The sequence below is a fragment of the Vitis vinifera genome, chromosome 5, assembly GCF_030704535.1.
Source record: "Vitis vinifera cultivar Pinot Noir 40024 chromosome 5, ASM3070453v1".
Lineage (NCBI taxonomy): Eukaryota > Viridiplantae > Streptophyta > Magnoliopsida > Vitales > Vitaceae > Vitis > Vitis vinifera.
The window spans coordinates 22,902,459-22,928,342 of NC_081809.1; the positions used below are offsets into that span (position 1 = coordinate 22,902,459).

Genomic DNA, 25,884 nt, shown 5'->3' on the forward strand with positions numbered 1-25,884 from the left:
CTACCATAGCAACAAAATATCCAGGATTTCAGTTCCATGGCTCTGATACCATCTTCAAATTGATAAATGGTAGTTTTTTCATTCATACTTTCATTCGTTCATGTACAGAGTATATATAGAGGGTAATCACCATTCTAAGAATGGGAAAGAATGATACAAGGAAAAAATGATATAAGGAAATAACAACTAATATCCTAATATTTCAACTTTCCTAATATCTCAATATTCCTAATATCTCAATATTCATAATATCTCAACTTTCCTAATATCTAAACATTCCTAATATCTCAACACTAAATGATATAAGGAAAGCATTCCTAATATCTCAATAGTTGAAACGTGCTTGACAATCTGGTACTATCCGATAACCAATTGTCTGATCCTAGTCCTGAAAAGATCTATTCCAAGTTTCAAAAGGTGCCCATACTAGATTGTGTTCACCCAGCATTATGGCATGCTTGATTTATCTTATAATGAGTTTTTGGGCTCTATTCCTGCAACAATTAAGCAGAGCGCATTGTTGTGACAGAGCTATTGTTGCAGGGCAAAAAGCTTACTGGTAGCATTTATCATGAGATTGCAGTTCTGGCAAACTTGACTTTGCTTGATCTCTCTTTCAATGTTTGACAGGGCCAGTTATACCAAAGTTCTTTGCTTTGAGAAACCTTTAGGGACTTGTCCTTTCGCATAACCATGTAACTGGAACCATCCCTGTTGATCTGGGCTTGTTGGTGCCAAACTAAGCTAGGCTTGATTTGTTAAACCACTGGCTCATTGGACCACTTTCCTTATTTATATTTAGCATGAAGGGCCTGACCCATCTAGACATTAGCATGAATTCTTTCTTGGGTCCCATTTCTCTTGATTTTAAAACCTACAGCCCTCTGTTGGTTCTAAATGGCAGCAACAACCATTTGTCTGTGACTTGTAATGAAATCTAACTTCTCCTTCCATCTTATATCTTCAGAACAACACAGTCACAAGCAGCTTCTTCATTCTCAGAACTTGTTGCCTTGACATACCTCAATTTCTCCAATAACAATTTCCAAATATGATATGCTATATTTGTGACATAGTAAGCCTTGCCTTTGTCCATTTCTCTGGCAACAGATTCATTGGCTATGCAAGAGAGATTTGCATGAAGGACCAACAGTGCTCAGCACTCCTACCTTTATCTCTTCTTGGCAGGGCTACCCAGCTGTGAGGGCTCTGACCCAAGCCTCTGCTCGGCCTATTGTGCCACTTTCATCTTCCTAGTTCTGTTCATTTTCCTTCTCAGACAGAGGATGCTTAGGCAAAAAACTGTAGTTGTTGACAAGGGAAAGGGCAAGTTAGTGGCAGTAGTTGAGCCATGATTCACTGATGAGTTGCTGGGCAAGAAGCTAAAGGGAACACCTAGCATTAACTTTGCAACATTTGAGCTCTCTTTGCTCTAGATGAAACCTTTAGATATCTTATCAGTAACTGAAAACTTCAGCAGGACTAATATTATTGGTGATGGTGGGTTTGGTACAATTTATAGAGCCTCCCTGACAGAGGGATGAACAATTGCTGTCAGAAGGCTCAACAGAAGACGTTTGCATGGTGACCGGGAATTATTGGCTGAAATGGGGAAAGTGGGAAAGCTTAAGCATGAAAACCTGGTTCTTTTCCTTGGTTACTGCATCTTTCAAGACGAGAAGTTTTTAGTATACGAGTGTATGGAGAATGGAAGTCTTGATGTGTGGTTGAGGAATAGAACAGATGCAGTTGAGGCCATGGACTGGCCCACGAGGTTCAAGATCTGTTTGGGATCTGCCAGAGGGCGCTTTTCATCATGGCATTGTTCTTCACATTATTTTAAGAGATATCAACCCTAGTAATATCTTTTTGGATGGTAAATTTGAGCCATGGGTATCAGATTTTGGCCTTGCAAGAATCATCAGTGCATGTGAGAGCTATGGTAGTACTATTCTTACTGGTACATTGGATGTATACCGGTAGAATACAGGCATACTATGGTGGCTATTGGCTACCAGCAAGGGTGATGTTTGCAACTTTGGGGTTGTGATTCTGGAGCTGGTGACAGGAAGGACACCAACAAGTCAGGCTGATGTTGAGGGTGGCAATCTGGTTGGCTGGGTGGGGTGGATGGTTGCAAATGGGAGGGAAGATGATGAGCAGGATCCGTACTTTTCAACTATTACAATTTGGAAGGATGAAATGTTATGTGTGCTTTCAATTGCATGATTGCGCACATTTGATGACTCATGGAAGCGGCGTACCATGTTTGAGGTGGTGAAGCTGTTAGTGGAGATAAAGCTGGCAGCTCACTGAAATTGTAAGTGACTGCAAGTCCAAAAATTCTATAACATATATATTGACTCAAAATTGAGAAACACATGTAAATAAGGGCTTAGATATAAGAATAGATATGTGCTATGATATTCAATATTATCTTTTGAACTCTGCAGACCAGGTGGGAAATGCATTTTCCTCAAATGGGACTGCAACTTCTCTCTTATGTTAACAGGTTAAGTTTGAGATTTGGCTGTATGTTTTTAGTTAGGTGACCCGTTCCAAGGCATTAATATCTCCAGCAACATAGTTAGATTTAAACCAAGGGAGGCAAATAAAGATTATGTTGTAATGCTCAAGAAACTTCTCTTCATTTGTATTTGCCAGGGAGGGTGTCAACTTTAGCTCCAAGTCTTTAGGATGTTGGAGGTATTAGGTGAAGGGGAGATGAAATCAAGCGGTAGGGTGTCCAGAAGAGGAATATTGCTGTTATATTATTATGGGCCTTTAATGCTCTAGTATAGAGGTTGGATATAGCTTTCCTTGGAAGGAGCTTGAAAGCCTCAGCATGCCTTTGCATTGTTATATGTTGTTTCTTTGATAGGCAAGTAAGAATATATCAGAAGTGCCAATAAAAAAGGGGGGTATGCCTTTGCACCCTCATATGCCAAGGAAAGAATCTTAACTATGGATCAGTTGAGTAGAGGAAAGATGATTCCTAATTGATGTTGTGTGAGTGTTTAGCTAGGTTGGCAATTCTGGACAAAATTTCTAAGTGTCCCCTAATTCGGCTTTCCAATTCCTCTTCGGATTACTTGACTTTGAAGACTAAGACTTTGCTAAGAGGCCGAGGTATATAGTCAAGTGTGCGGTGATTGAATGTGAATCAACTTTGTTTTTAATCTTTAAATGTGTTAGAAAGTTAGGAGAAATGGTTTGTGGTGCAAGGCTTTATTCTCCTGTTTCTGGATCGATTTAGGTACAAGGCCAAATCGATCCAACTAACTTGTTTTTTAGATCAAATCTTAGCCATTAGATTAAGGGCTTATTTTTACACTTTAAAAATCAATCTTCTCTCACTTTCTGGGTAGAGACTGCAGAAAACGTGGAGAGAGTTGCAGCCACTGCATGTGTTCTTCATTTTCTCATATCTTTTCCTAATTTGGGGGTTTTTGATTGCAAAGAAAATCCATTTCTCTTAGTGTTTTCCAAACTAGTTTTTAATGGATTTTCTTGAGTAATAAATGGGTTGATTCATTTCTTCATTCATATATCAATCTCTCATTCTATTTGGTTTTGTGCAAAAACTCATTTTCTTTTTGTGTGGATTCAAGAAGAGGCCGAGATTGAGCTTGGTGTGGACTCTAAGTGTGCTCTGGAAGATGAAAGTAAGAAGTTGAAAGTGAAGGTACTAGTTAAGTGGTCTGGGAAGGATTGATTGGTTTGAGCTAGGTAAAACCTTGTACTCAGTTTTTATTCTTTATGGTGGAGTTTTTCAATCGGTGGTAGGCTCGTGGTTTTTGATATATTCGGAGGTTTTCCACGTTAAAATCCGATGTTAATTGTCTCTTTCTCTTACTCTACACTTTGATTTAACTTATGTTTTTGAATGGAAGAAATATGAGGTGATATAAGTGTGATGATCCATGAAATATCCTTAATAATTTTTTTGCTCATTTTGGTTAATGATATCATGAAGTAAATTGATATGAGTTGAAGATATAATTGTTCTTTTGATTTATTTTTTAGGATTGGTGAAACATTTGCACGTGTGTTGCATTTATAAATTGTTGGGAGAGTGTTGATGCATACATTCTTGGTTGTGGATGTTATGCTTTGTTGAATACTTGTTGAAAGAGAAATTTTTTGACATTGACAAAGTCTAAAGTTAGGTAATCTTTGTTGGGAGAATATTTTAAATTATTCTACAATACCTATTCACCTCCCACTAGGTGTATTCCATTATTGAGATTTATCGTTTCATGTTGCATGTGTAGGGAAATGAAGAGATGGTTGTCCTCTGCATGTGCAAGTGTGGTCTCTATTTGGGTTGGGCTTGGGTGGTAATGATGTCAGTATTAAAGGTGTGTGATAGGTGGCGCCGGAGATTGGTGAGGGATAGGAAAGATGCATGAATTAGTGTGTTTTGTGTAATGGAGTGCATTTAGAGGGAAAGTAGAAAAAGCCACGAATGTGAGGAGCTTTCCACCACATTAATGCCTGTTAAAAAATTCCAAGTGCAGGCAGCAAATCTATGCCTTACAACGGGAAAGGGGGTCCCTTACCCACCAGGACAATTTTAACCTTCTTATTACTATTTTAAATACTTTTGAGTAGTAGTTAATACCTTTTAACTCAATTGGCACATTAAGGAACCTAGCAAGGGTTACTACTCAGTTTTTGGCAAGTTTTGGTGTTTTTGGTAGCTATTTGATCATTGAAACAAGCCAAGAATGAGGGAGAATTTTGTGAAATCCATGGCAATACTAGTTAAAGCTCAAATACGTGAAGAATCCAACCTTTAGAGCACTTCATAGCCCTTTGCCAAGCCAATCAGAGATGCAACGAAGAAAACCAAAGGAAGAAATCTAACAACTAGCATTTTCGAATGGCTGTGCAAAATTTCGCACACCATGTGAAACCACTTGAGGTAGCCAAAGGATTTCACACACCATGCCAAATTTCGCATGGTATGCGAAATCTTCCTGTGCACCGACTCTATTAGATTTTTATCTTTAGATATTTTGTGTAATTTCCTAGTTTCTCCTTGTAACCAACCTAGATATTTTCTTTTATATATTTTTATTTATCTTTTAGGTAGCATATATATAAAGGGAGAGACAGAGAAAGAAAAAAAAGATGTATGTTTTTCATTAAACACTTGCAAATTCTCGTAGTAAGAAATATAGAGAGCTTTTTGCTTTGCCTTTCATTCTCATTTTGTTTTCACTCTTCTTCCTAGCCAAACAACCTCTGAGGATGATTTCTCAGGGGATGGGTGGCTAGGTTTTACGTTTCTTGGAGTGATGAAACCTAGGTGAAGGACCCGAATGCAAAGGTGGGAGTTGTCCTTGCTTTAAATGAAAGTAGTTGTTAACCATTAATGGTTTTTATTTCAAGGTTTAGCTTTAAATCCCTTAAAATCACCTTGAATGGCCAATACTTGGTAAGTTTTTCGGATTCTATGGATGCTTATTGCTAGATCCATGGATGTCTATTAGTTATCATTTACGAGCCATTGGAAGGTGGTTCAAGGTTAGGGTTTTTAGGGTTTGAATCCATTAATGAGAAGCAACTATCATTTTCCATAAACCCCTTTGGATCAAATCTTAATTGCTAAATGCAAAACCGGTTCGAGAGATAACCATCCTTTATGTTATTATCCCCAACGCGAGGAGAAGATCCAGAATCTTCCCCTTTGCCTAAGGAACCCGATCCTAGTGACCTAAAGCTCCAAGAGACCTTTTCTTTATAGTTAATTTCACTTATTGTTTTTGCTTAACTTAAAATCAATCTTTGCAACCACAATTCCATTTTCTTTAAAAGCTAATTTTCGTAAGAATAAACACCATTTTATTTCCTTCATTTAAGTCAATTGTACGATGAAAACCCATCCCTGTGGACGATCATAGAGCCACTATACTATGTCAGCTATGCTACCCTAGTGTGAGGTGATTTAGGTTTTATAAATTTTTTTGATAACACCGGTTTGAGCCAGAATCAAATGGCATGACTGCAATGGAGACGAATCAATTCCTTTAGGGGGATGTGACATGGTGTTGGGGATATAATGGCTAGCTTAGTTAGCACTAATCTTATAGGATTTGAAAATTTTGTAGATGGAGTTTAGTTAAAATGGGAGGAGTTTAGTGTTTCGTTAAGCTACAATGGGTCCCTTGAAGTTGGTTTTGGCCACACACATGGAAAAAGATCTTAAACATACACTAAAAATTGTTGTTGCCCATATTTTCTCGATGCAATTAGAGTTAGTTACATATGAGTTAGCCAATGAGGCCTTAGTGGAGAAGATGCTAAAAGAGTTGCAAGGGCTCTTAAAAAAATATGAAGACATATTCTTTGAACCCAAGGGCTTGTCTCCATCAAGATCTCAAGATCACCATATTCCATTATTGTCTAGAAGTGTTCCCCCAAACATTAGACCATATCATACCCTTATGTGTAGAAAGAAAAGATTGAAAAATTGGTCAATGGGTTGCTTGCAGCTGGTAGCTTCCAAAAGAGCGTTAGTCATTTTTCTTCACCAGTTTACTTGTGACGAAAAAAACACGAGTTAGCGAATGTTTGTGGATTATAGGGCACTGAACAACAACACAATCAAGGATAAGTTTCCTATACTAGTGATCGATGAGCTATTGGATGAATTACATGGGGCTAAGTTCTTCTCAAAGTTGAATTTGAGATCATGTTACCACCAAATTGAAGTACACATTGATAATATCCACAAAATAGCTTTCCGAACTCATGAAAGGCACTATGAGTTTTTAGTCATGCCCTTTGGTTTGACGAATTCTCCTTCAACATTCCAAGATATTATGAATGAAATTTTCATGCCTTGAGAAAGTTTGTGTTGGTATGTGATCATATTTTGGTGTTTAGTTAGAGTTGGGTTGAGCATTTGGAACATTTGGAAATTGCGTTTGAGATCTTGCTTCAAAATCAACTGTATGCTAAGAAATCAAAGTGTTCATTCGATAAGGAATAGTTAGAATATTTGGGACACTTATTTTTGTGTAAGGGGTGGAAACTGATCTGGCTAAGATTGAATGTTTCAAACAGTGGCCTATACCTAATTCTTTGAAGTCTTTACAGGGATTTTTGGGACTCATAGGTTACTATAAGAGATTTATAAAAGATTATGGGAAAGTTATTCGGCCCTTAACAGATTTACTTAAGAAGGATAATTTTTTCTAGAGCAAGGGAGTGGAGATGCATTCAACAACTTGAATACAACCATGTGTACAATTCTTGTCTTAGCAATGCCTAATTTTTAGATGGACTTCAAAATCGAATATGATGAAACAAATAGGGGAATTGAAGTAGTATCATCACAAGAAAGACGTCCTGTGGCTTAGTTGAGTAAATGTATGTCACCCAAACATCTTGGCATGCCTGTATGAAAAAAAGATGATGACAGTCATATATGCAGTGCAAAAATGGCATCCTTATCTTATAGGGAGGCATTTCAAGATATACATTGATCATTTAAGCTTAAAGTATATGCTGGAACAATACATTTCTATTCTAATGCAGCAAATATAGCTTTCTAAGGTTATTGGTTATGATTTTGAAGTATATTTTAGATGTGGGAAAGAGAATAAGGCCACTGATTTGTTGTCTAGAATGGATGAATCCTCTGAAAAAGGGACAGTGATGGCTATTTCATTTTTGTTGGCTGACTGGGTGGAACAACTTAAGCAAGAATGGCAGCAGGATATGGAAATTCAGAAATTAATCCAGGAAATACTATCAAACCCAGGTTTTCACTCCAAGTTCAATTGAAAACATGACTTCCTCGAGTACAAAGGAAGGCTATGGCTAGGCAAGAGTTCAAACCTGAAACCTATTATACTTAAAGAGGCTCATGCAGGTGTAGAAAGAGGACATTCTGGTGTAAAAAAAACTTGGGCAAGAATTCGATGTCTTTTTTATTGGAAAAAGATGCGTAAAGAGATTGACATATTTGTGGCAGAATGTGACATATGTCAGAGGAACAAACATGAAAATGTTTCTTACCCTAGGCTGCTACAACCATTACCCATTCTTAAGCAAGTTTGGATGGACATATCCATAGATTTTATAGAAGGATTACCTAAGTGACATGGTAAGCAAGTCATATTTGTGGTGGTAGATAGATTAAGTATGCCCATTTCATGCCTATAAGCCATCCTTATAATGCTTTGGATGTTGTACAATCATTTGTGGATAGTATCTACAAACTACTTGCCTTATCAAAGTGATCCTATTTTTACTAGTGACCAGGATCCTATTTTTACTAGTAACTTTTGGCAAGGCTTATTTTCTTAGCTGAATGTTGGTTTAATGAGGAGCACTGCTTATCACCATCAAACTGAAATGGTTAACAAGTGCTTAGAGTAGTACTTAAGGCGTATGACGGGTGACAAACCAAAAGAGTGGACTAAATGGCGTCCCTTGGTTGAGTGGTGGTATAACACTTCCTACCATTTATCTACTCAACTAACACCTTTTGAAGTTGTTTATGGTCTACCACCCCCTACTTATGTTACTTATATACCAAGTGAGTCTAGTGTTGCTATTGTTAACCAAAGTTTAAGGGATTGGGATGTCATGATACGACTATTCAAGGCTAACCTTTATAGACCCTTCATTTTGTCCCCTTAGCACATGTCCTATTGAGTGCTCTTTTAGTACTCCACAGTAGTTCCCTAGTGGCCCATTGACACTCACGCAACTTCTTTTTATGAGCCACCTATAAGGACCCTTGGTTCAAGGGCTCATTTGGACCCTCACTATGACCTTGGTCGCCCTTCGAGTTTAGGTTAGGTTTCACTTAGATCATTTTCCACTTAGTTCACCTTTTAGGTTAGATTTCACTTGGACACTTTTTAGGCTTAGGTCACTTAGATGCTTTGTTTTAGTTCACTAAATTTTTTGGTAAGTGTTTTTTTTAAAGTGTTTTTAATATAAATTTTTTAGGGGTATGTATGTAAATATAACTTTGGTGAGTTAATTGTTTAAAGAGTTTTAATATAAAATTTTTAGTGGTATGTACGTAAATATAATTTTGGTAAGTTAATTGTTTAAAGTATTTTAATATAAAATTTTTAGTGGTATATACGTAAATATAATTTTTGGTAAGTTAATTTTTTTTAGAAGTGTTTTTAATATAAATTTTTAGTGATATGTATGTAAATATAATTTTGGTAAGTTAATTGTTTAAAGTGTTTTAATATAAAATTTTTAGTGGTATGTACGTAAATATAATTTTTAGTAAGTCATTTTTTAAAAAGTCTTTTTAATATAAATTTTTGTACGTAAATAAAATTTTTGATAAGTTTTTTTCTAAAGGTTTTAATATATATATTTTTCTTAATGGTTATGTGCATAATTTGAGACACCACTTTCCATTGTAAATATTAAACTATTTTCAAAAGCCACTTTCCAATATAAAATTTTAAAAAATCTCTTTCCATTATAAATATCAAAGCAGTTTCCATATGAAAAGAAAAGAAAACATGCTACCATATTCATATAGGATATTCTCCCATAAATTTTTTGTAATTAAATTTACATTCTAGCTACTTTTTTAGAATTTGTTTTGTGAAGACTCCTATTTTTTATTGCATGCTGATGACTTGTACTGTACTTGACATGTTATTTATTCTGAAGCTATTTGACATATCTTGACTTAACTTTTTGGTTTGTATTTTGTAACATAGACATGATAAGGTTGTTGTATAATATATATATATATATATATATATATATATATATATATATATATATATATATATATATATATATATATATATATATATATATATATATTTGGATGAGATATTGCTTTTAGATATTTATTTAGAATTTTTCTTATGAATGTCTCTATTATGAGTTTGCTGAGTGTTTGAAATAAGTTATCCATTTTGACATCTTTAGTTCACTTGTAAATTAATCTAACTTCGGTTTTATGTTATAAACATGTCATACAGGATAGATAAGCTTTTATTTAAGTCTTAGGATCACTTTTGGTATTTTATGTGGTTTCATTTGGTAATTGCATGTTTATTGGAAGTATGGGCCTTGGTGTTGTGTATTATTTGAATTTCGTAACTCTTAATTCAATTTGTAATACATCATGTAGAATATGAGGTTTTGATTAGGTTAATTATTACTTCTTGTAAGCTAACCCTCTTCTAGCTATATATAAGCGCATTGTGAGTTGTGTATAGGGATGGTAATGGAGCGGGTTTGGGACGGGTTGCCCCCATCCCAACCCCGCCCCGTTTATTCAAAGTAATTCCCATCCCCGTCCCATTTAAAAAATTAAACGAGGCAAGGCGGGGCGGGTATGATAAATTCTCATACCCGCCCCACCCCGTCCCGCCCCGTTTAACTTTTTTTTTGGAATTTTAATTTTTTTTTTAAAAAATTACTTTTAAAATTTTAATTACATTAAAATAAATATATTTTATAAATAATTAAATTATTATATTTTTAATAACTTATTTGACTAAAAATATTTTATTATTATCTATATATTAAAAATAGTAAAATAAAAATTAAATTAAATTAATTTTAAAATTTAATTTTATATATAATCGGGGCGGGACGGGGCAATACTCAAACCCACCTTGGGTTTTAAAAAAATTTTCCAAACCCATCCCAAACCCATTTATTAAAATTGAACCCCATCCCATTAGGGACGGGACGAGACGAGTATCCGAAAAAACCCGTCCCATTACCATCCCTAGTTGTGTATGCATGCTATTTAGGTATGTCCCTTGCACTTCCTACTTCTTTAATTTTGTAAATATGTAGACCTTGTTTGTAATCTTTTTAATGTATGATATTGTTTTGGTTGCTTAGATTATCGCTTGATTATTTGAATGGATTGAATGCATGTTGTATGCTATATTTGTTAAACTAACTTTGAATGTTTTCATGAAAGCTCTTTGGGATGTAGCTCAAACACGCCAATCTCCTTGTCCTATATGGGTGTTTCGGTAGCACTTAGGAATTCTCCAAAAATTTGAAGTGCTAAGGACTATGAAAGGTCACTTACCCTCAAAAATGTCACCCCAAACTCTTCAAAATAAGGTCCAATTTCTTGGTTTTTTATTTTATTTGACTGATAACTAGTTCTAAGCTTTTTTATAAAGCATAATTTTAGTGACTCATAACCAGAGTTGCTTACGTGCATCAAGATTTAAAGAAAAAAATGCCATGACCTTCCTTAGGATAAGAGCTCAACCTCTCTGAACAAGTCATTGCTTTTTTATCCTAACTCTTCATTTTCTACCTCCAAGTATCTTCTTCCAAGAAAAGGAAACAAATTCTAAGGACATGTTACGCATAGTGTATGAATTGAGTTTCAAATAGATATTAAAGTTAAAAAATTTGTTTCAAAGGATCTTAAGACTTCAACCTAACAATATTAGCATTCAAGTGTATATCTAAGAGAGGTAAATCAATTACCCAAGAATATATCTTCTTCTAATGCTAATATCCTTCACTCTCTTGAAAAGCTTAAAAAGTTAGAAAAATTTTGCTGGTTATTTTCCTTGAACTTAAAATGCACATTGTCCTCAAAATGCAATGTATTGATACGGTTAGGGGAAGTTCCTGATACTATAAATGTTGCAAACTTCTATAAAGAAAAAGATTCTATACAACTTGCATATGTATTAATATACTACATTAGTTAAGAAAAGTTACTAATACGATATATATTGTGGACTTTTCTAAAGAAAGAGATTCTATACAACTTGCATGCCCATATTTTCTTTTCTAATCTCCTTCGCTGCGTAACTTCTAGCCATGTAGCTCACTTCTAACGATGTAACTTCTTGCCATCTAGCCATAATTTTTTATATCAATAAGAGTTTAGGAGTGAATCTTTTAATGTTAATTACTTACAAAAATGATGTATTTAATAAAATTTTAAAAAATTTAAATAGCACGTGTTTTTTCAAAAAGTAAAAATATTTTTAATATCTATACACATGCATACATATATATATATATATATATATATATAGTACTTTTATGAAAGAAACCACGCTCAAACAGAGAGGAATATTTTATTGTAACATCACAATATTATTATTATTAGGTATTGTCAATGTTGAGGGGTTGGTCCGGCAGAATTAATAAACGAACCTTTCTAGCAGGGCACATAAGATGGTATTCCTAATCACCCTCTTTTAGATACAACATAACCAGCAAGGAAATAGCTGCAGCAGCAGATGGCACAACAAGAAGCGAGAATTGGGAGTCCAAAGGCAGGTGGTAGTACAGCATACAACCCAGTCATGAATGCTACCACCATTGCTTCCATCCCAAACACGATGAGAATATAGCCACATAGAAAGAAGCGTCCATGCACTTTCCCACCCAAATGAAAGGCCGTTGCCATAAGAAAATAGAACCATAGAGCACCTACTGAGAGGATCATCGCTATGGTATCTGACGCAACAAATGCTTTGAAAGATGCTTTCTTTGTCGCGATAACCACCAGGCAAGGTGAAACCTGCCGCAAAGGTTACGGTTGCTATAAGTGCTGCCACTATCAAATGGGTTTCACCTGCCTTCTTAAGGAAGAGAGATGTTTATCTTCATTGGCGTGGCCTTCTGCTGCGGCCTTGTACAAAGTATCATCCATGCATGCGATCTCAGCTTGGCTACCATCTTCAGCTGCACCATGGTGGTAGCACTGGGTTTGCCCATTGTAGTTTAAGTTATATGTACTCAATTTGCACCTCTCTTTTAAGTATTCCTCTTAATGGTAAGAGTCTTCCATGTGCGTTATAAAGGGTTAGGCAGATACCAATAGAACGCCTTCAAGCAATAGTATACATCTAACCAAATATCATTCCAAGACGTTAAATTCATAGTCCAAACTATATATGAAAAATCTCAATACTCAGCACACATATACACCTTCGGTCAACATGAATTCCACCACTAACCTATAGACTATTTATTTTATACCAATATTACTATCATTATTAACCAACTAAAACTTCACATAATCAGGAGAGAAATGAAACACAACGTATATGCATGAAATCACATGAAAATTTCTAAGTTTTCTTCCAAAAATATAAAATAATGATTTTGGTAACAAACTACCCTACCAAAATCTAAAAATCTAAATTTAAAATTAAACTCTAAACATTTTTTTTTTTGGGAATAGACTTAAAAAACAATTCTAAAAAACTGTTTTTGAAAATAGTTTTCTAAAATTTTTTTATAATGTTTTGTTTAAAAAAATATATGTTTAGGAATTTAAAATGTTTTTAACTTATTTTTAATATTTTAAAATATGTTTGAGAAATAATTTTTATGCTTAGTACTTTATTTTTAATTATTTTGTATTTGTATAATTATTTTTTAAACAATCGTTAGAAAACAAGTGAAAATACTTTGAAAACATGTTTTATGTTCTTAAGAACAAAAGGAAACAAAAAAAAAAAAACTATTTTTTAGTTGTTAAACGCATTTTCCTATTCTTTTTATTTAAAATTATTTTTGAAAACAATTATCAAATAGATCCTAACTTTTTATTTTTTTATTTTACTTTTCCACATTTCCAATGTCCATCCGTCATCTCACATTAAATCTCAAAACATTTCCTATCTAAATTATTGTAATCCCAAAATTCAAGTATATGATTTCATAATTTCCCTCAATTAAATTTTGTTTTATTTAATAGTTTTAATTTAACTTCTTAGCAATATGACATAATATGAGTTGTCCTAATTTTTCCTAAAAGGTTCATTGACAATTATCTAATAATAAGTAAATTAATTTTCAATAATGTACTCAACTTTAAATTTTCAAAATCCAAAATTTCACCATAAAAAATTGACATGGCAAAAATTCAAACCATTGAATTTTGAAAAGCTTCTTCAAGCCCAATTAAATATTGACACGTAAATTTTCATCATTCTTTTTTATTATTTAGCTGACAATTTTGAGAAAAATTTTGTAAACCCTACATATGAAGTAAGACTGAAAACCCGGATATTACATGAATACAAGCCACTGAAATCATAATGAAAGATATGACAGAAGAAGCATGCACTATGTAATTTATCAAGCTAGGAGACTAAGAATTAAGCTCATATCCTACTCAAAATTCACCCAGAATCATTCTTATATACACACATGAAAATATATATTAATTAAAGGGCCGTGCCATATGGGAAGACCTTCCATTAATTTCACGGTTGTAATATGAGTAGATGGCATCCCACCAAGCCCTCTAGCTTTTTTGAAATTGTTTAAATACATGATAGAAGACGAGGAAAAAGCAGCAGCAGAGGACACAAACAGGGATGGGAAGCCAAGAGAAACGTGGTAGCACAGCGTACATGCCAGTCATGAATGCCACCACCATTGCTCCCATGCTAAACATGGTGAGAAAAAAGCCCCAAGGTAAGTGTTTGTGGAGAAGCTCCTCTTTTTCATACCCAGCCATAAAAAAGTAAACAAATGCAGCGGATACAGAAGAAACCATGGCTAAAGTATCCGCGACAACAAATGCTTTGAAAGCTTCTTTCTTTCCTAGGGTTGCCAGGCCATCATTTTCATTGTAACCACCAGGCAAGGTGAAGCCAGCTGCAAAGGTTACAGTTGCTACCAGTGCTGTCACAATTAAATGAGTTTCACCTACTTTCTTCAAGGTAGAGATGGAATTGCTTCCACTACTACCTTTGTCTTCTCTGTCCCTCGTGACCTCTTTGTCCCTTGGGACCTCTCTGTCCCTCGGCACCCAACTTAAAGGTCCAATACCCGCTTCCTTACTTGTGTTGAAGCAAGCCATGACTAATTTCTGAAATTTTAACAAAATAAAAACTCTACTTATGGTTAGAGTTTGACATGCATGGACTTCATCTACAATTAAATAAAAATAATATTAAAATGAAAATTTGGTTTCCACATGAGTTTGTATTGAAGCAGTCAATAGCCTTGTCTATGTTATTGTCATATGTTACTATCACGTGAATTAATTTTGAATCAGTCAAAATTAGGCAAGTAAAAATATCATAAAAAATTATATATGTATGTATGTATTTACTTACATGTGTATGAATGTAACCGGTCATATGAAATCAAGTTAGAGATCAACTTTACCTTTTGCAGCCCATTGTCGGTGGCTCTTGAAACCATGTCCTTGGGGGTTAAGTTTTCATTGTTGAGCCCCATCTTATCCACTTTATCGTCCAATACAAAATTTTCATCATCAATTAGGTAAGAAGCAAGCAGGTGGAGGGGTGTGTCTCCTTGAGCATCTCTCTCATTTAAAAGTCCTCTCACTCTTAATCCATCATTTTGTAAAAACATCCTAGGATAATAATCTTGCTTTCTCATCATGGCAAAGTGAAGAACATTTTTGCCGTTATCATCAACCTGCTCGCAACAATCTGGATAGTAAGACAGCAGCAGATCTACTATGTCTTTATGGCCACGGATAGCTGCAAGGTGAAGGGCGGTTTGCATGCCAGGTTTGATTCCGAGGTAAGCTACAGATTTAACTGATTTGTTTAGTAATTGCCTCACAATCGTGGTATAACCAAAGTAGGCAGCACAGTGAAGGGGAGACCACCCATTTTGGTCCACTTCTTCGGTTAGAGATGGCTTCCATTCCAACAACTTGGTTGTTATTTCTGATAAATTATTGAGCATATAAAGATAAAAATTAAAACAGAGAGAAAAAAATCTTTAACAATAGATTGCATGACTAATTAACCACAAAAGATCTGCATATGGGTACCTTGGTCGTTGCGAATTACAGCAGCATGCAAAGCAGTTCTTCCCAAGATGCCACTGTAAGCTGGTGAAGTCCTAGTGTTTTCTATGATTATTTGCACCAAGTCTACATGTCCTCGCTCCACCGCCATGTGAATAGGCGTTCCACCAGAAATATTAGGACCATAGGTAAACTGAGGGTCTTCCTTAATCAATAATTTCACCACCTCAGGGTGATGATACCTCACTGCTTCATGCAAGGCTGTGTCTCCCTCCTTATTGGCCATCCTCAGAATGGTCTTATCTACTCCCACCCCACTTTCAATCTCATTGGGAGGTTTTGCAGCTTGAATTAGAGCTTCGACGACTGTCAAATGCCCTTCTCTTGCTGCAAGGTGAAGTGGGGTGTCTCCTTTCAAATTTATCTTCAGTAGAGATGAAAATGAAGTCAATTCAAGGATCCGTTTAACACAGTCCAGTTGACCGAATTGAGCTGCAATATGAAGGATAGTGTTACTTTTGGGGGTCCGTTGGCGGCCAAGATCACAAGCTTCTAGCTGCTCCAGCTTGCTGATGTTGCCTTTCGATGCAGCCGTGTACAAATCAGCATCCATGTATGTGGTCTGGGCTCGGCCATCATTAGAAGTACTGCGTTGATCCATGCGTGATTGAGCGATACTGCCTTCTTCAACTGTTCTAATGCTTCTACTGATGTGGATTAAGAGTACATTTATCAGTGATTTTATAAGTACTTCTAACTTTTCCATAAAAAAAAAAAAAAAAAAACCCACAAAGCCGATAAATGTCAAAGATTAATTGAACCAAATCCACTAATTAAAGTTGGTTTTAGCAGTTTTCAAAATTTATTGTTTTAAGTTATATTTAGTTTTAGAAAAAAATATTGAAAAAAAATGCTTTTTTATGTTTAGTTTAACATAAAAAATAAATATAATTAAAATTAGTTTAAAAAAATATTTTAAATTATTTAATCTTTACATAAAAGAAAAAAAAGTGAATTTAGTGAAAAGGAGAATATAAAAATAATTTCTTAATTTTAAATTTTTTTTTTTTTTTTTAATTTTTCCCTTCCCTTCCCTTGTATTTCTCTCAAATTTTTTAAAAGCGAACATGAGGTTAATTTTTTGAATTGTTACGAAAGAAATAAAAAATTATAATATAATATAAATATTTAAGAATCCAAAGGTGCATCAGCAATGAGTACTAAAATCAAATGTGGGTCTCTTGGAGGGCATTTTTATAATCACAAGATGCAAAATAAAATCAGGTTATATTTTGTTATATTTTTCTTTTCAGAGTGGATAGATTCGTACTCTTGGTTTATTCGGATTTACTTCACGTTTCCAAGTGAAGGGAATATTAGAAATGAGAAGAAAAATATTAAAGGTAGGGAAAGATAGCTTGGAATCCCTTTGTGCTCATTTTAAAATCATCTTGAAGTGTTTAGTAGTTATGAGAGAAGGTTTGGTAGGTATTCTAGAAATCATTTTTATCTTAAATATTGTTTATCATTTATAGTATTTTTTGATGAAATATTTAATAAGTGATTCTCTTAAAAATATTTTCAAAGAAAACATTTTTAAAGAAAATACTTCTATTAAAAACATTTAAAAAAAAATATATAATCGAACATGTTTTCAATTGTATAGGAAATATAACAAAATATATCATTTTAACATATTTTTTATTTATTTATGATTTGTTGGGAAGTGTTCTAAATTCCAAATCAGTAAAGATTATTTTTTATAAAGAATATTGCATAAAATATTTTCTAAGTTAATATATAATTATAATATTAAATTTCCTTATAGAACAAAGAAAGTTGTTAAAAATATCTCTATAAATATTTTAGATTATAAGAAGAAAAAGTAATAAGATAAAGATTATATAAGATGGATAGAAATATGAGGAAGAACGGAAAATGCCCAGTGAAGCGAGAGGAAACATGAGATGTTTTGGTAACCTAATAGTTATATTTAGTTATATCTTATATAATATTCTCTATGGTATAATGAAAAGATTCTCTTTTATTCGTGGATGTAAGCTTAAACCTTATGTACAATTTGTATGCTTGTTTTATCTTTTTGTTCTTGATGAAACATTATTTCTGCTTCCACTAACACAACATAATTAGACAACAAATTATAAATTCCTTTGGTAGTGATTAGCACCAACAAAGGACTAATGGGTTTACAATTTTTCCATAATATCTTTATACTTACATTTTATTTTTAGATTTAGGACTAGAGAAAAAAAAAATCATTAAATAATTGTAGATACCCAGTCACACCCTTGGAACACAGCAATCTTGCCGTTCAGCTAAGTAGTCGGGCGTTAGCGTCATTATTAGGGAAAATGATAACCGTTATGGCCTGCTATAAATGATCAAGCAATAAATGGCAATCGTTTCAGTCTTCAATTCTCCATCCGTTACAAGCTTTAATAGTCACCATATATAAAGTCATCGGTCTATGGAAAGAAGGTATGCTCGATCTCCACTGAGTCTTCCTGCTTAGGTTTTCCTAAAAACTAACTTTGCCATCAGAGGGGCATATGTCTGGGTCCGGCCATTCCTTCTTGCAGGTTTAGCAGCCGTTTATTGGATGTCTCGTCTCATACAACATCCGGAATGTAGTGCTATTGATCAGCGCCAATATTCTCCAACAAATCGTGCGAAGGAATAAAGTAGAATATTTTCATTCTGAATTGGAAGTAAACAAAGGGATGGGGGAATGGGTGAATGAAAACTAAATTATTTCCTTTCTATTGATTCTCAAAGTCTTAGTTCGAACTTAACAAAGACCAACAAGAAATCAACCTTGATATTGTAAAATAGTAATTATTTATTATCAAATCAATCAAATTATTCCTCCCGTCTAGTGAAGTTTTCAATAGGATATGCCTGCGTAAGCACAAAAGCAAGCAACCATTGAGGCCCAGTCAAAGGCAAACACAATGAAATATTTATGATTAATGAATTAAATATTGTGCCTTTGAATATTTGATGAATTCATGGATAAGAAAAGAAAAACAAAAATGGTGGTGGAGAATATCTGGATAAGTTTTCTTATTCCATTATAACTTTTAAGATTTATCTTATTTTATTTTTGGTTTAATTTATTCATTATTTGTTAAAGTTTCATGGAGTATCAAGTATACATTTGAAATGATTTTAATCTTTTTAACATTTGAAATTTTTTAGTATTAAAAAAAAAAGCTAAAAATACTATTTAAAATTACTATCAAACGTACTTTAAATATTATTTCAAGTTTAATAAATTCTTTTAGTTTTATTTCCTCTATAAAAAATAATACAAATGCATCAATAAATAAAAGAATTTTGAAGAAAAAGAATTGTTAAATTCATTTTGAACCTAAAAAGAATTTATAATTTTACCATAATATTTTTATCTATTTTATTTTTACATTTATAATTATGAAGAAAAAGGATTGTTAAATAATTATGAGAAGAAGTAAAACTCATTTCTTCAATTTAATGTGATTTTTCTATAGTTTTATTTAATTTAATAAATTTTGGATAAAAAAATATTACCTATAATTTTTTAATAGACAATTGTTTGTAAAATTTAAAATATTTAATTTATTAATAATCTCTTTTTCAACAAAAACTAATCGAGGTATATCATATAATGGGAGATACATAAGGGTAAAACACATAACTTATTTACAAAATTTGATTATGAGATATCATTTTAGGAAGAATGTAGAATCAAAGAATGAGTTTTGTTAAATAATGATTCTAAAATTAAAGCAAAAAAAAAGTAAGTCTATGAAAATGAAATAATTTATTTTCTTTTCCTTAAAGAATAAAGTAAATATGTCCTTAATTTAATATTTGTCTCAGACCAAGAAAAATGTAACCCTAGTATTATAAGATGGTAATTAATATTATGCTTATCATCAAATAATGGTTCTAAAATTAAATAATGTATTTTCTTTTCATCCTCAACTAATAAAGTAAATATGTCCTTAATTTAATACTTGACCGTGACCAAGAAAAATGCAACCCTAGTATTAAAAAATAGTAATTAATATTATGCTTACAATCAAATAATGATCCTAAAATTAGAGCAAAAACAAACTAAAGTTTGCGAAAATTAAATAATTTATTTTCTTTTCATCCTTAAAAAATAAAGTAAATATGTCCTTAATTTAATACTTGATTGAGACCAAGAAGAGTGCAACCCTAGTATTATCAAATAGTAATTAATATTATGCTTATCATCAAATAATGATTCTAAAATTAAAGCAAAAACAAATTAAGTTTGTGAAAATTAAATAATTTATTTTCTTTTCATCCTTAAAGAATAAAGTAAATATGTCCTTGATTTAATACTTGACCCAAACCAAGAAGAATGCAACCCTAGTATTAGAAAATGGTAATTAATATTATGGTTATCATCAAATATGTCAAGGTAGTTCTTTTATCCGGTGAAGTTTTCAATAGGCCTATTGGCTCCTTGAATATTTAGCACTAGATAGAAGCAATTATTGAAGAAACAAAGCCAAAAACAAATATTTTATGATTAATTAATTAATTAAATATTACACCGTTTTATTTGATTTATTTGATGTATTCATTGGTAGAACATGGTAGGTTTGGAATAATTGATGGAATTTGAGAAGAAAAACTAATCAATTTGATGTAACATGTGGGCTCTACAGTCGCTTTGTGCATTAGGTGGTGATGGAAAAGGGAACAACACACCACTTGTTATTTTCTTTCTTTCTTTTTTTATGTTTTCCTTTCTTTCTAGATTCCTTTTTAATGAACTTATAGGTGGAGAAATAGACTATTATTCATATTAATGACTTGGTTTTGGACTCGTACATTTGTAGTATCTTTCCTTTTTTTTTCTTTTTTTTTTTCATAATCTTTTTTTCTTTTTGACTTTTTGCTTAATTTATTTGTTTATCATTGAAATTTAACTATCAAATATTAAGGTTAGTTTATGCAAGTGGGAATGAGAATATAAATAGGATGACAATTGAATTTTAAATAATTATAAAACTCTAGTAAAAGTTGAATTTGATTCCATAATAATAAAATTTTTATTTATATCCTTATTTCATTGAAGAGGCAAATTAAATTAATTTCTTACAATGTCATATTCCACTAGATATGATAAATATTGTAGTACAGGAAGCTTGCTAAGAGTTGGCGAGCCTAGTCAATCTAGATTGAAATCTAAGGTAGAATCACCATCCTAATGAATATAAATGGAGTTAGAATAAAAAATATAGAATACAACTAGATAATGTTGATAAAACAATAACTAGATATAACAATAGCTAAAACAAGGTTTAGAAGATGAACCATATAATTTAGAATAACTAAACTGAAACTTAAATACAAAATAGAAGTGGACTATATGTCTTGACAAGGCTAATAAGGGAAAACTGGAGCTAGGTGCCTAGTAACTTGCTCATTAAAATGGGGTCTAGCACCTCAATTTGCACACAAGAGCCCTTATCTTCATAAAATTAAATTTACAAAATCAACAGAAAGTCCAGTGAATAGTCACAATACACAAGTATTAAGATGGTCAGTCTAAAGAAAAATAGTTTTAAAACATCATATAATCATTGATGCCATAAATTGCAAGGTAATGAGAGCAAATATCATATCTTAAGCTTGTTTTCAATGTTAAACTCACTTTCACACTAGTTAATTGTATGTTACCTTTCATATATTTAGTTTTCTTATATATTTCTTTTATTAGTTTTTAATATTTACAATTTTTTTTATTAGTTTTTAATATTTACAATTTTTTTAATGAATAATGATGGTCTTGGTCCCTCTTAAGGACATCCAAGAGGAAAGAATGAAGTACGAGTAGAGGTAAAGGATTAATGTTGCATGAGAATCAATAATGCATTTCTCAAGCCAGAGTTTGTTAATGGGTCTAGAAAAACCTTAGGAATTAATAACTAAGTTAATTGGTGATTGAAATACCATCAACTAAGCTTCAACCTAAATTAGTTTCAGATTTGTCCAAAATAGAGTATTGAAATGCTACACAATTTTTTGATTTTTCTCATTAACCAAACAAGTTTAAAAAATTATGAAAATCTCCAAATCTACTCTATCATGAGTCTAGAAGATTTAAAAAATAATTCATAAATCCATAAATAATTCAAATAATATCAAAACTACTGACATCCAAATCTATCTTGACACACATTGTTAAAAATCTATCAACATTTAAAAATTAGTTTCCTATGTAAATAAACTCAGAATCAAGTGAAATTAGATTTATAGTTTTCTTTTGAAGTTTAATAAAATATAAAAATAATTAGGAATAAAGATACTTACCCAAAATATCCTATAATTTTGAGAAACACAAGTGATTTAAAACTATTTTAGTTGAACCACTTTATCTTTTATCCATATCTCCACAATTTTTGTACTAGGCCATCATGGCCCAAATGAAATGAAAATTATATGGTTAGAATCTTTAAAATTTTTGGTATTTTTTGAAATTAATTATAAATCTAATACCTTTTTAAAAACTTAAATATTTTAAATATTTCAAACTAGTAAAAAACAGGGCATTCCTTTTTCATGAGAATTTTGTTCTCTTTGTGGATTTATTCTCATTAGTTGCAACTCAAATCTATAACATTAAAGATGATTGATCTTTGATTTGAGTTTTTCCCATATAAAAAAAATAAAATTAGGATTTACTCATTGTGGGTTGAAAAGACAAACCAATTCTCTCAAGTAGCAACACAATATGAGTTGATTTTCGTACACTTTCCTACAACTAGATATAAATTAGAAATTAGAAGGCTACCGAATAGTCCATAACCTAATAAGGAAAATAAAGTTTAAACCCCACCCTTGTACTCTTAATCTAAACATTGATAAAACTTTCGGCTATGCGCATGCCTTCGAACATTAAAAGTTGTTTCTACATTAACATTTTCTTTTGACTTTATTGGCAACTAAACAGTTTTTTATGGTAAAGAAAATGGTTAAAATTATAAAACTTCATCACATGCAATATCTTAATCTTCTAACAACTCTCCCAACCAATTTGAGGACTAAAAGAAGAAAGTAAGCTATAAATGAAAATTAAATTTGATTTTTGAAGAAATAGAAATGATTTTCTTATGACAAGATTTGTTTGCATAATAGAATTTGGGAACTCTTTCTAGCCCTTGTTCTCCTTCAACACTTCTATGAAGCCTCACCATCAAAATGAAGAAGGATAGATGAAGAAAACTTGAAGAAGAAGAGAAATGGTGATTTTTTTTTTAATTTAGCTTTATATATCTTTGAAGGATTTATGAATTTACTCTTATGCCTTCCTTATCTTCATGAAGCACAAAAAATACCTCTAACCGATATAAAAATAAGAAGGTTGACCATAAAATCTCTACACTCTTTAGGTGTGACAAGTGTCCCCTAAAATTAATCACTTTAAATTAATTAAGTATGCACCTTAATTTCCTAGTTACTTTTAATTACAAAAATTAAGGTTGAAATTTTAAAATTTTAAAAACTTGAAATTTATGATTTATGGGGAATTAAATCAGCAATAAGAATTTAGAAAATTTATCAAAATTATATTTAGAAAAATATCTTTAGTCATTACAAATTTAATATAACACTTTAATCCTCTACATTAACCTTAAAGATAAATATTTTTAGTTCTTACATTCTCCGATCTAAGATTTTTTGCTATACAATCTTTGCTAATTTAGTTAAAGATATATATATATTTTTTCTATTCCTTAATTGTTTCAATTTAAAGAAAGTTTTAACTATTTTATTTATATTTTTATTCAAAAATTAAAAATTTTCCCATCCAAAAATTAGGATGTTACATATATATATCCTATAATATCATTTCTAATGGAAAAGGCAACCTAGATATTATATCTAATGAAACAAAAATGGAATGAAAACATATTACATTTCAAAATTTGATATTTGTTTAAAATAAAATTTTTATTGCATTCCAATATTTGTTATTAAAAAGTACAAAATCTCTCTAATATTTGGTATTATTAGAAAATCATTCTATAATTTATAATTTAATAAGTAATTTTTTTATTTCTTTATTAATATTCATGATTAAAATATTTAAAATTTATAAATAAAAAAATTATATTATATTGTTAATTATATATAAAAAATTATATTTTGTTAATTTTGAAAAAAGAATCATATAAAAGATTTAAAAAAAAAATGAAGAAATTGGATAGAAGAATAGATTAATTTATAATTTATGATATTTATATCTCATATCTCAACTTAAGATTATTATATTTCATATAAAGAAGATATAAAAAAAAAGGGTTGAATAATATATATATAGCAAGACATGCAATGGTATATCGGATTCCATGTTCAATTGTTAATGGGATAGGGTACATATCTCATGTTCAACTAAATATAGGTTTAGTTCAAGAACATTTTTTATTCTTTTTGTATAATAAAAAATATAAAAATATATTTGGTTATCAATTCTTCTTAAAATAGGTTTTTGAGAATTTTTATGAAAATAAGGTATTTTATAAGAACATATTTTAATTATTTTATTTGTTTTTTATGAATTATTTTAAAAAATAATTGCATAAATATGAAGAGATCAAATTTATTTATTTTTAAATATTTGAAAACACATCAAAGGACATTTGAAGTTCTCAAATACATTTTTATTTTAGAAATATCATAGAGCAATTTCTGAAAACTATTCTAAATTTTTTTTCGAAAACTATTTTAAACAATATTCCTAAACAAGCCTACTTGGTAATTGTTTTGGAAAACTATTTTCTAATTTTGAATACAGAAAACAATTTTCTAACATGGAAAGCAATTTTTTAACTTAGAAAACAAGTTTGGCAAGCTTTTGGTAGAAAACATTTTTTAGAAAGGAAAATTATTTAAGAAGCAGGTGTTTCTAAAACAAATTTAAGATGTTTTAAGTTGTCAAGTGTGCGGTAACTTCATGAAGTTTCTAATAACAATTGAGACCAATTTTTAAGAACCATTCTCAAAAACAGTTTTTTAAGTTGAGAATTGTTTTTGAAAACACTATCAAATAGGCACAAAATGTTTTTCAAAAAGGCAAAAGACAATCATAATACATGGGTTTACAAGGCAAATAAAAATATTAATGAGGAATTAGAAAGATAAAAAATAAGATTAGTGATGAGAAGTTACAATTAACAAAAGACAGATCATGGCAAGGTATTTTCTGCTCCCAAAGGTAAATAAAAATATTGAGGAATTAGAAAGATAAAAAATAAGATCAGTGATGAAAACTTACAAATAACAAAAGACATAGGTCATGGCAAGGTATTTGCTCCCATTGTCTTTATAGAAATCATAAGGACATTAAAAACTTCTTTAGTGGTTCAAAAGAAGTAGGAAATTTATCAATAGAATTTGAAATCTACTTTTCTAAATGTGTTTCTTGAAGTAGTATAAGGATTATGCGGTAATTAAGAGCATGAAGAATAGTTTTTAAATTAAAAAAAAAAACAAGCGAAGGTTTTTTATGGAGCCTAAAGTAGTGTCAAGGGCATGGAATAGTAGAATTAATAAATATTTTCAATATAATTAATAATTGTGCTAAATTTGTAGTTGAAGATGAATGAGAAAGAAGATATATTAATTAGCAACTAATTTGGTCTTTCTAATAAATGTAAAAAAAATATTGATTTTATATCTTACTATCTTTGGAAAGAAGTGAAGCTAGCTAGCAAAAGGGAAAAAGGTGTATTAGTTTCCCATAAGGTTATAAATTAAAAAAATAGTTTTGAAGAAGTTTAAACAATTGGGTCAACACACCAATAGATTATGAAGCTAAGTAATCCAGGCTTAGAAGAAAAAGAAGTGGACTCAACAATACTTTAAAAAACACCAACAATGACTAGCTGGCATGAACACTGGCAAAACATACTTTGTTACATTAAAAATATTGCCAGCTATTTCCAAAACGATAGAAATTCATAGCTAGGTGTCTAAAACAAGGGCATAATCACACCAATATCTTCTGATAAATAAAACTTCCCAAGGACATGACAAGCTGAAAAGGCAACAATCCAATAGATGGCACAATTGACAACCAAGTGAGGTGC

The 25,884-nt window shown here is 31.5% G+C and overlaps 1 protein-coding gene across 1 annotated transcript; it reads right to left on the reverse strand.

The window, feature by feature from the left end:
• Positions 1 to 12,190: 12,190 nt before the first annotated feature.
• LOC100244599 (ankyrin repeat-containing protein At5g02620) lies at positions 12,191 to 16,412 on the reverse strand. Its single transcript, XM_019219932.2, has 5 exons — positions 15,776 to 16,412; positions 15,136 to 15,668; positions 14,291 to 14,833; positions 12,581 to 12,709; positions 12,191 to 12,526 (listed from the first exon to the last, which is right to left on the reverse strand). Exons 1-5 carry the CDS (start codon positions 16,410 to 16,412, stop codon positions 12,191 to 12,193), a joined length of 2,178 nt encoding a protein of 725 aa, XP_019075477.2.
• Between the last annotated feature and the right edge of the window lie 9,472 nt (positions 16,413 to 25,884).